The 12,233-nt window shown below is 45.2% G+C and overlaps 1 protein-coding gene across 1 annotated transcript in view; it reads left to right on the plus strand.

Moving 5' to 3' along the window:
• Positions 1-12,233, plus strand: part of LOC144770785 (phospholipase A2 inhibitor and Ly6/PLAUR domain-containing protein-like) — an 88,344-nt gene that overhangs the window by 41,307 nt on the left and 34,804 nt on the right. The window contains exon 4 of the mRNA XM_078655539.1: positions 8,624-8,767. Coding sequence (XP_078511665.1) covers positions 8,624-8,767 — 144 coding nt within the window. The remainder of the gene's footprint in view (positions 1-8,623; positions 8,768-12,233) is intronic.

The following is a 12,233-nucleotide window of genomic DNA, read 5'->3' on the forward strand; positions in this document are numbered from 1 at the left end:
CAAGGGCCGATCTCCTGTCGCCACTACCACTACACCTTCACCCATCGCAGGACCCCAGCAGCAGCCCGCAGCCTACCAGTCATTAACGATCACACACCGCTCAACGGCAACTTCATCAATGTGTGCTCCCTACACAAGCACGCCATCAAAATCTGGGACCTCCTCAACAACCACTCACCCGACATCGCCTTCCTCACAGAAAGCTGGACCAACAACAAATCTGTGCCCAACATCAACACCACCATTCCAGATGGATACAAGATCCTGTGAATAGACCACTTGCCCAGGAGGAAGCATCACCATCGTCCACAAAAGCACCCTCCGCATGACAACCATTGGCCTGGACAACACTATGACCCTCATGGAGCATCTCCACTTCCAGATCCAGACCCACCCTAAATGACTCTCCGCAGAACTCTCATTTGCTGGTCCCGCTCCTTTCACTGAACCATTGCCGACCTCATTACACCCCACGCCCTCACCTACACTAACTATTTCCTACTCAGAGACCTAAAATTCCACCTGGACAACCAGGATGAACCCAACACCACATTCCTCCTAGAGAATCTCGTCAGCATAAGACTGAAGCAACTGGCCACTGTCCCCACACACACAGAGGGACACACTCTCGACCTCATCTTCGCAGAAGGAAACAGTGTCTCCTACAGCCACACCATGGAAGTTATCTGGACAGACCACCACTGCAGTCACTTCTCCATCAGAAAACCCAGCGAACACAAACACGCCCACTTCCTCCCCCACATATGCTGGAACAAAGTCACCGAAGACCAGCTCACCTCTGCACTCATCAACACCCCACCACCAATGATGCTAAATGCTAACACGGTGGCATGCAACCTCTACTGCTGGATCGCAAACTGCACCCACACTCTCGCCCTCTCAAGAAAGCCACAAGACAACACATCAAGAAAGCAAGCTGGTTCATCCCTGTACTCCAAGAATCAAAGCGCTCCTGCTGATCACTTGAAAAAACACATAGGAACATCAGAACCCCATAAACACACACCGCCTACAGAGCAGCCACCACAGAACACCACAAACTCGTCAAATCCACAAAGAAGAAGTTCCTACAAGACAGAATCGTCACTAATACTCACAACAGCAGAGAACTCTTCCCCATCATCAAGGAATTTGCCAAACTCAACAGCGAAACAATGGATGTCCCACCCTCCAAAGACCTCTGCAAAAAACTGCACCTTTTTTCACCTCAAGATTAAGATGATCTACAACAATTACGACAACTAAGAACTTTGCACTGCTTCTAATCCCACCACCAGCGACTCCATCCAACAGACCCTGCTCACCTGGACCCAGCTCACTACAAAAGATACTCTAAAGACCATGAAGAGCAGTCACTCCAGAGCACCCTCAGACCCCTCCCCACTCCACATCTTTCACAGAGCTGCCACAGCGATCGCACCCAAACTACGCCATACAATGAACTGCTCCCTCGAAACCGGCACATTTCCCGACGAATGGAAACACGCTGAAGTCAACTCCCTCCTGAAGAAACCCACCACAGACCCGCTGGGCCCAAGAACTTCAGACCCATCTCCCTGCTTCCAGTCGCTGCCATCGAAAAGGCCATCAGCACCCAGCTAGCAAACTTCACCGAAGCTAACAATGTCCCGGACATCTCCCAATCCGGATTCTGCAGCAACCACAGCACAGAGACTGCCCTACTTGCCTCCACGGATGCCATCCGCTCCCTCATCTACCTGGGCCAAATGGCAACCCTCATCCTCCTGGGCCTCTGCCTTTGACGCTGTCTCCCACCGCACACTAGCCACCAGACTCCACAACGCCGGTATGGAATATGGTGTATGCAAGCGAGATTTGGCACTCTCTAGCGTGATTTCCAGTCACTAGGAGGACTTCCGTTATGATTTTATAATGCAGAAGGCCTCAAACAGTCAAGGTCAGATTTTCTACGCAAGAAGCAGCACACCACATACTGCCATTGGATCTGATTCTTTAGCCTGAATGCGCTACCACACTAAATCAAGCAGTACAAGCAGTGCAGCATGCATTTGTATTTAACTCAGCAAAATTCCACAGAGTGAAATTTTGTGGGTTCCAACCAGGCTTAATACATAACCAATTAGATGACACGGTGCAACATTAACCCTTTGTCCAGTCACAATAAATAACAAACAGTGCTCAAATTAATATCGGCAGAAAAACAAGCAACTGGAAGCAGGGAGAATACAATCCACACAATTTATGACGTAACAACGCATGCAATTACAAAGCATGCTTTTACAATGAAGTCTTTACATCGCAACTACCATTACATTGCATGATTTTACAACGCATGCTATTACAAGGCATTTTTAAAAACTACCATTACAATGCATTCCATTACAACGCATACCATTACAATGCATAATACTTTTAGGGCAACAGTAGGGTAAGAGTTGGATAGTGTAGGGGTAAGAATTACTAGTCCCATGTACCCCAAAACCCATACCCACCCTAATACTAAACAAATCTCCATTACTTACCTTAAAATGTGTTGTAATACCATGCGTTGTAATGGTATGCATTGTTATGGCATGCGTCGTAGTGACATGCTTTGTAATAGCATGCATTGTAATGGCATTTGATGTAAAGGCACCTGCGTTGTAACAGTTGCGTTGTAAAGGTAGGTTGTTGTAATGACTGCGTTGTGATGGATATTTCCCCAATGCACATGTCTGAAACACAGCCATCCCTACACAAGTAGATATGTGCTGGCCCATTGTGTATATGGAAAGTGACAGATACGATCCCAATGGCATGCAAAGCATGAACATAAAAAATACCAAAATAAATTAATACGTCTCCATGAAAGAAAGTAGTCAATTTTGCACTTCACCTGGGGACCAATGTAGCGTTTGTTAGACAGGGTACTCCATCATAAACATAACATACCCAGTCCCCCAAACCCAAATCTGCCCGCCTCATTTAGCAATGGGTGGACCATAGGTTTTACTGCTGACAGAGTCCCAGTTGGTTGCATTGATGGAAAACGTCCTTCGAAGGCTCGATGGAGTAAGAGCTGTCAGAGGAAGGATATAACACTGCCTGCCCTATTTAAGGTAAACTGCATAATACCTCTTTTTTATGTCTTGCAATAACTGGAAAACCTGGCAGCGAGGGACGGATAATCACCTCTACATTCTGGGAGAAAACTCCCATGGTGTGGGAGTCATTAGGTTTTTGTTTTTCTGAGACAAAATCAACTTTGGTAGTTTGTTTCATGAACACAGACACTTTTGAAAAGTATGGTGAACATCCACCGAACATTTTTTACATTGAAAGGAACTGCAACATTGTCAATTTCTTTCTATGTACAGCGATGACCCCTGGGCTGGTGGTCAACTCTAAATCGGATGGACAGTAGCCCATGAGGATGGTGGAGCTAATGTTTTCCGCCACTATGAGTGACGGAGTACTGTCCTCCAAAAGAGAAAACAGGCCTTTAGTCACAGCTTTGTTTGTCAATGTGTACAAGAAATTGGATAATTAGTTGAGGGGTGAGAGAAAACATCTCAAATAATAATCACAATCTTTATCAGAGTGAACTACTAAAGTCACTAACTAAACCTGTGCTTAACCCTCTGGTAGCTTGGCACAAAATCAGTCAAGCCCAACTTAGTAGCAATGTGTAAACATTTATGCAATTGAAAACACAACTCAAGAAAAATCTCAAACACATTTAGAAAAATAGAGTACATTATCATAAATAAAATGACACCAAAACTACACATATTTCAACAAGTAGAACAGGTTATATGATTTTTAAAAGTTTACATTAAAAATAACCCCAAAAAGGTAAAAACGCCAGCTGCGGGTGTCTGGTCATGCTAAACCAGGGTAAAAGCCAAAAGTTAAGGCTGACTGCGATGGAGCATGGGCCAAATTCAGGGGCCAGGTTTGTCCTGGTGAAAAGTTTACCTTCTGTCGTAGAAATTGTAAGAGCGATTGGCGGGCAAGCTGGATCTAATGCTGGTTTCAGAGTTAGGAGGTTGCTAAAGAGCGACATTCCAGTATGAAGTGAGGAAAGCTCTGAGCGGGCGAAGTCTGAAGACTGTGCTCAGGGAAGCTTTAACAGGTAGCTGTCTAGCGTTTGTCTCAATGAAGCCCTCTGCGTTTTGACCAATAAACCTTTCTGGAAGTCAGATCTCCTTCAGTTGAATCAGATCAGCAATTCAAAATCGAAGGTTGTCCCGACCCCTACTGGTTCTTTAGAGAAAAAGTTGGAAAAACGTTTTTAAGTCACAGCATTTGGAGTTTGGCAGGTGGAGAACCTTCCAACACCAGTCATGGGTCCAGGACCTGTGAGACCTCACTTGGGGGCTAGTACTCACTTCAGCAGAGACTAGCTGCAAGGCCCAGAGCATCTCCAGTTAAACTGGAATTCTGGGAAATTGCAAGGAGAGGTCAAAGAGGGGTCAGCCAAGTGACCCTATGTGTCACTTCTGGGGTCCTGTGTTTTGTGTAATCATGTTCAGTTATCGTTCAGGATTCAGACAGCAGGGGAGTACTTCTTCTGATCTTCACAGGTTCTGGAGTGCTCTGAGGATGAAACAGTGCTGGGGGTATAAATTGTTGCATAGGGCCAACTTGTGGGTGGGGGGAACTCACCCCCCTCACTCATCAATGGGTTAAAGTTCCCAGGGGTTACCCTGCCAACCTTTGCAACACTTCCTGTGTATTTTACTGTAGACTATCCCACTGTGACCCTCTCTACCCAAACCCACCAAGGCATAAACTTTTCTCCCTAATCATAGCTTCATACGCCCACCCAGATGTGTGGCTATGGAAATTGGAAAATGTTCTGTTTTGGTCGCTCAAAACCAACTCTGGGACAGCTCCCCTCTGCCACTGGGGTTGGGCTAGAAAGAGAAAGACAAAGGAGCCACATCTGCCAGTGCCAGGGTAGGCACCCTGAAGCTCGGGAAGGGGCTGAGCATAGACCTCCAGGGCATCCTGCTCAAGTAACAAAAACAACTGTCCACACCCAAGCCTTTTGTCCACTGTCTGGGAGCAATCCACATCTCACTACTGGAGAGTCATTCATGAGTCAGGTGACACTGGACATTGGCCGAAATAATCAATGTTCTAGCTGCCCACAAACCAACATTAAGCATTATAAATGTAGGGAACTGAGTGTAGGCCCCTGGCAAATAGCCTTAATATTTGATCCTCTACTGAGAGTTCCGATCTCTATGGAGGGCAGCATGGGTCATTGGTTGCCAAGCTCGCCAAAGGAATGCCTCTACCCCAGTGACTATGATTGTGATTTTAGTGTGGGAACTTGACAAGAGCATGCATTAAGGGCTAGGGCACTGCTGTTCTCATTACACAAATTTGGGACTTCTCCTGATTTGGGTGGATGGTACAGCACCCAGCAGGCTGCAGAAGAACTTAAGGTCCAGTAAAGCTCATCCAAAGCCCTTCCAATGTCACAAGGGGTAGAGTGGTCCTTTCCTCCTGGCCATGGAGGTTTAGAAAACTGGCTGGGTGTTTCCTAAATCCCCCAAACTAACAAGCCTGAGGGTGAAGCTATGGAATGCGGTCCAGGTAGCTTTCCTGAACCTCAGAGCACAAATCCCTCTGCATGCAGAGCCCACACACCTTGTGTAGGACTATTAATACCTTGGTACAGGTGTTAACTGTGACTATGAGCGTTTGGAGCAATGCACTGCATGCCCTCAGGCTTCACTGTGGTTTTACCTTAAAGTGGGCAATGATGACAGAGACTTTGAGCAAGTAACAAATGTTGTTCATCATCCACCATATCAAGGTAAGACCTATGTGGCTATCTGCTGCTTCAGATCCTCTGGCCTACTAATGACTCTTTCAGGCAACAGAATGGATGTCTGATGGATGCCCCTGTACTGTCAATATATTGTTATATTACATTTTGTAGCATGACAGGGAGAGAGCAGGAATGCACCGTATCTATTAAGATATGATGCATTCCTGCTTGCTACCTGCACTGGTTCACTGAGTGCTGCCTAGAGCAAATGCAGTCACCCTTGCGCCATGGTGCAAATGTGCCTGCTTATAGACAGAATTTTTTGTGTCCCATACTGCAGAAAAGTGAGGGTGCACAAGGGAGAGAAGCAATGGAACAGATAAGACCACTGCAATGTGTTGGTAATGTAATGGTTCAAACAACAGGACACACCGGAGGATATTTCTCCTTATTGTACCTCTGTTGAGAAGGCATACAACATTGAGGCATTCCCAAGTTTACAAGTCTTTGTAAATCTGAGAATACACCAAAACCCATAGGTGGATGCATTGGGAACGCCCATCGAATGCTTTCCCAACACATAGTAATTGAAAAATATCTGGGACCCCCTGAAGAATTGATAGGGCAATTCCTAACGTCTTACATCATATACGTTTGTTTACATGTCTATCTCGCGAGTATACGCTGTCACGTGGGTGTTATTATTTATCTAGAGTAACTCATCTCCTTAAATTCATTACTGATAAAACTTGAAAAAGGGGGCAAATATTCGTCTCCGTTATCTTCAACAGTCAGAATTGACACATTCAGAATATTTATATACGAACTGGCGCTGTTATTGAATTCTTTTTTTTACATCATTTTAGAACTTCACAGTTTTGAACCCTGCTCCATCAGATCATCATCTCATGGTGTAGTCAAAAAGGTTTTTTCCAAGTAAGAAATCTACTCTAAAGTATTGGCAGAACAAAAGGGCTTAGTTTAAAATAATAAACATCACAAAACTAGAGGAAAGAGTTTCACTGGATTTATCGGAGTGATGTGATAAATAATTGGAGTCACGCAGTTCCCCAACAAATCTAGATCCGTAGAAGAAATCTGATCATGGAATGTACCAATTGCCTTGATCTTCGTTTACACTAACAGAATGTACTATCTTTTAGTTTAATAATTTAAAATAAAATTGTTTTTAAAAAAAAAATAGGAAATCACTTCCCCTTTTCTTTATCTTCTTGCACTGGGTGAAGTTGAAGGTCAACTTGGTTAATCTATATCAAGAAAACTGGAGTATAACTGTTACAATTACATTTTAGGTTTATAAGTGGCCTTCCTGATGAAGACGCAGTTGGCGTCGAAACGCGCGTCGAAGACTACCATTTTCCTTGCCACAGGAAACATTACAATTATTGTGAATTGCTGATGTCTGTTGACATGAAAAATGCTGTGTTTTAATTAAGACTGTTTTTAGGAATGAAATGTTATGTTGTTTTGTGTATAGGAGATGTTAAAGAGATACTAGCTTTTTGCTAGGTAATTTTTACTGTTTATTGTGTCAATAATTTGAATAAATATATGTTTTTAACGTGATATATTTTATTGTTATACTTCAGTTGGTCTCTACAAATTTTTGCATTTAAGACACGCACTGTAAAAATATAGGTCAAAGACATATATGTGACCAGTTGATTGCCTAGGGTTTTACTTTTGACTTCCAACACAGAGTAATGGAAGGCAGTAATTTGAGCTACCTTGTGTTACTCTGGATTTACTAAACGACACAGAGCCATGCAAAGTGGCTTTTCCTGGCTTAGTAAATCTCACTTAAACCCTTGCGTTGCCTTGTACCACCTTGAGTGATGCAAGGGCAACGCAAGGACTTAATAAATCTGGTCCCAGATATCTTGTGTCGTTTCACATTCCTTCGCTACAGAAAGCTTTTCTTTCCACATCTCTAGGGGCCTTATTACGTGTTCAGAATAATATTCCGACCCACGCGTTAACTTCTGTTACAGCATGGGTTGCATTTGCGAGTGTGAAGGTATTTAAACCATTACCTGGGGAAAACATAGGATAATTACCATATCATGTGGATTTTGGTGCATTAAACTTAAAATACAAATTTTTCCAGATAAACTCAAAATATTATTATTGCACCTGATAAATAACGTACTCTTGTTATTTTTCATGGGCGATAAATAATGCCTTAGCTCATAGTCAGGGCCTTTGGGCCTCATTACTTTTTGAGGTGTTAATTAATGCCCCTGGTTCATGATTCCATGTGGGACCTTATTAATCGGGTGCGATCCATAACATCGATTATGAGTTGAGCTGGAATAACATGCGGATTTTGGTGTTTATTCAAGTGTGCATGATTTTGTGAATACCGTCAATTCCATTTCGGCAGGTGAAGCCTGCGGAAATGTAACGAATGTTGGTTATTTAACGAGTTTGATAGTTATCAGATGCATTAAATTAAGCCAAACATATAATTGTGTTCCTTACATAAACAGGGGTTTACAGACAAAGGGCAAATTTAATGAACCACTCATAATTAGGCCCTTGGTCGGGATCTATCCTACAGAGCATTGCACAATGTCGGCCTAACATCAGACTAACTTCACCACCAAGTCTCTGCATTGCATACTCCTAATACCATTCTTGAACCTTGATTTCCCAGCTCTTAAACAGGTCACCAAAACTCAATGTACCCCTTGGAACATGAAGACTTCTCCAAGTTGTTAGCGTCAGCCATCTTTGAAAGAGGCGTTCCTCCAGATCGTTCCATCATCGCTCTCTCAGTGGTACAATATACAGAGTCTGTGCCCTTTACAATTCAAGTATTTCATTTTGTTTCAGTGCCATCACCCGGTAGTACACAGAACGGTGTCATCTGCCGATCTTGCATAGATGCATTATCCACTTCCTGCTATACGTCGGAAACCATGAAGTGCACTGGAGTGGAGACAAAGTGCGTTCGTTATTCAGTCAAAACAACCTCTGGTAAGCCTCACAGTTCTTTCACATTACTTATATTCAAGTGCTAAATTTAATGTTGAAGCTCACTTTAAATTTTTTTTGGGGGGGGAGAGAAGTTAACTTTGAAGTAGTCGGTAATGGTGTTTCAGTATGACAAGCAATGTGTTTATACTAACAAGAGAGGTGGCATTGTTGAGTACAACTTTGGGACCCCTTCCTCTTTGAGAAGGTTGAAAAAAACATTTTTAAGAGAAGTAAGTAGTTCCAATAACCACTGCCTGTGAGAAGTTGGCCTGGTATATAATGCTCACTAGTTCTAGTGATCACCTTGTACCATGACAAGCAACCCTTATGATGATTGGTTGTAAGTCAACCTTATAGACCAGCTATCCTAGTAGCGTGGACAAAGCAGTCTTAGGCTAAACTCTGTAAAGGCATGTGAAGCAAGCTGTTTTACCATACACAATCCCCTTGAATACCAAATGAAAGGACACCACACAGATATATATATTGAAAATATATATTTATTACTACAAATATCCCCTATACTCTTTATGAGCACATAAGCAAATGCGTTAAAACAAAACACAGTTTAAATACACAAAAGTTGCACAATATGGATGAGCCCTATGGGCCACTTAAACCATATACTAAAATAGTGGTATAAGAACCACCAATTGGAAAGAAAAAAGGCCTAGGGCCTGGGGAATCGCTGGAGCTGTTCGGGACTAACAGTGAAGAAGTCGGGAAAGGCCCGCGGGACTCGGGTGCAGTGCTTAAAGTGCACGCATGCACCAATGCAATGTCAATGGTGCGTAAAAGTTATAAAGTTACTGTTTTAGGAACCTTCCGACTGACCTAGAAGGACAAAACTTTAGATCTAGGCACTAGAGGTGTGTACCAGTGTAGGAACACCGGCGTTGCTGAGTTACCTCACCCACAGGAAGCGGGTGCATATGTGCCAAGTAGTGTCGGGGGTTCGTCGCGCAGGTCGATGGTGCCTGGAGATGAAGATGCTGCAGGCGGGTCGTCGAGGAGAGTTCCGGTGGATCCAAGGATGGATCTGAAGATGTGAAGACCTGAAAGCAGAGGGGACACTGTTCAAAGTCACTAGCCAGTGACTACCGTGGAACCAGGATGGAAGCAGGCGATGTCGGGTGTAAACAGGTGAAGAGGTGCAGTTTGTCTCCGCAGCCACGTGGACACGAAGAGGTCAAGGATGTCCAGGAGTCGAGCACGAGCTGTCCCACAAAGGTTCTAGCTGATGGCGGTGTTGGCAACTTGATTGGAGCAAACAGGCCTTGGCTAATGCAATCCACGCAGGAAGTGAGGAAAGCTTATTTCTCGGACCAGCAAGGTCAGAGGGGCTGCTCCTTTTTACAGGAGCGAGGGCCAGTCTGGCGCAACCAGACCAGGAGTGTAGATTGTAGATTTTGTCGCCAAGATGGCTACTAGCCGCGTGGCAAGTGACCGGAATGACGCATCGAGTGGCAAAGTGCAAAAGGGCTCCACGCAGATCGTAGAGATGCTGGGGGGCTGATCTTCGGTGCAGATGCTGCTCGTTGGTGGGGCTTCTCAAACCCCAAAGCACAGCATCGAGGGAATCTCGGGTGCTGCACAGTCAGCTTCTTGTGGGTCTTTCAAGATGGCCGGTCCCACATCTCTCGATGCCTCCACGGGTCTCTTCTTTTCAGGGACTGTGGATTGGGCTGTGAGATGTTAGGGAATCCAGGTCTTGTTGGGCTCTGGGCTCTGGCTCCGGCGGGAGGTGGTGGCAAAGCAGAGGTCGAGTTGCTGGTTGGTGCCTGTATTCACAGGGTGGTCACTCCTTGGCCACAAGGGAGATTCTCTTCAGTCTTCTGTGCAGCAGAATATCGAAGTCCAGTTTTTTTCTTAGTTTCAAGTCGAGTTCAGGATGATCTGAAGTCTTGGGACACAGCTCCTACTCTTATTCCAAATCCAGGGGCCGGATTACCTGCTAGGTCCCTCCTCTGAGTGGGACCAGGAAGGGGGGTGGCTACACCCCCTTTCCTTTGTCCATCTCCGCGCCAAGACTGGGGCTGTGAAGCCCCAGCACCGGTTTGGACGGGCTTATGCACAGGGACACCTTGTGTGCCCCAGGCATGTCTCATTCTATTCAGCCCTGTCCTACCCAATACACAAAATCCTGTCTGGGGTGGTGCTAGCACCTCCCAAGGCAGGAAACCCTTTGTCCAAGCCACCCTCGCTGGAAGGACTCCCAGCAGCAGGAGGCCAGACTTGTGTCTGTGGTGGCAGCATCCATTTTGTGATGCTGAGGCTCTAGTTTAACTTTAACCGGGTTCAGGTTATGTACATGTCGTGTCCCTCTAGAAGGGTGGAATGCTACCCCCGTCACCAGAATTGGTGAGGGGGTAGTATTCCAATTCGTATGACACCTTACTCAACATGTTTTGATAAAGCCAAACCAAAGGTAGCAAATAACCGCGAGGATTATAATGCACTTAAGAGTATATGGTATGGCAGTATCATGGAACAGCTACAGGAAGTGGTTCCGAAAGCTGCAGACAGGCTCAGCTCATTCTAGAGCACCATCTCACATATTTCCAAGCACTCTGCCTCCAGGATTGATGAGGCCTTCCATAGGAGTGTCTGATAGGAACATATGTGTCCATTTTAAGTTAGGTATAGACATACTATACCTCAGTAAGGGGTGATTACACCGACTTACCGCAGCTGAGTGATCAGCCAGTTGTGTCAAATATGGAGGCCAGGCCAGGTGTGGCGTAATACATGCTGCAGCCCCTGGTAGGCCTTGGAAACACCTATGCCCTGGGTACCTGGGTACACTGTTACAGGGGCCAATAAGGTGAACCAGTTCCAATTCGTAATGCGCCTGGTGTGCATTGGTATTAATTTAGAGAGAGAACAGCAGGCTGGGGGTCTGATTAGCAGGCCCACAGCCACATTAAGTCATAAACCAGTGAAGCAAAAAGCAAAAATTTGGGGTGACCATAGGATAGCAGACCCTACTCTCCTACACAACCTCCCCCCAAACGCAGGGACATTAGACTAACCACGACCAGTTGTGTCTTCATGTTCTAAGTGGAAGTACCTGGAGAGACCATCTGCATTACCATGGTCAGTCCCTGGGCGGTGCTCCACTGTAAAGTCCATCCCCTGTAGGGAAATGGACCACCTGAGCAGTTTGGGGTTTTCACCCTTCATCTGATTAAGCCATAAGAGGGGCTTATGGTCGGTCTGAATCTTGAAGTGAGTGCCAAACAAGTATGGTCTCAACTTCTTCAGGGCCCACACCACAGCAAAGGCCTCCCTCTCAATGGCTGACCAACGTTTCTCTCTGGTGGTCAGCCTTCTGCTAATAAAAGCAATGGGCTGGTCTTGACCATCTACATTAAGTTGTGAAAGCACAGCTCCCACTCCCAACTCAGAAGCATCTGTTTGGACAATGAACTCTCTTGAGTAGTCAGGACTCTTCAGGATAGGTGCA

This window comes from Lissotriton helveticus, chromosome 7 (assembly GCF_964261635.1).
Source record: "Lissotriton helveticus chromosome 7, aLisHel1.1, whole genome shotgun sequence".
Taxonomy (NCBI): domain Eukaryota; kingdom Metazoa; phylum Chordata; class Amphibia; order Caudata; family Salamandridae; genus Lissotriton; species Lissotriton helveticus.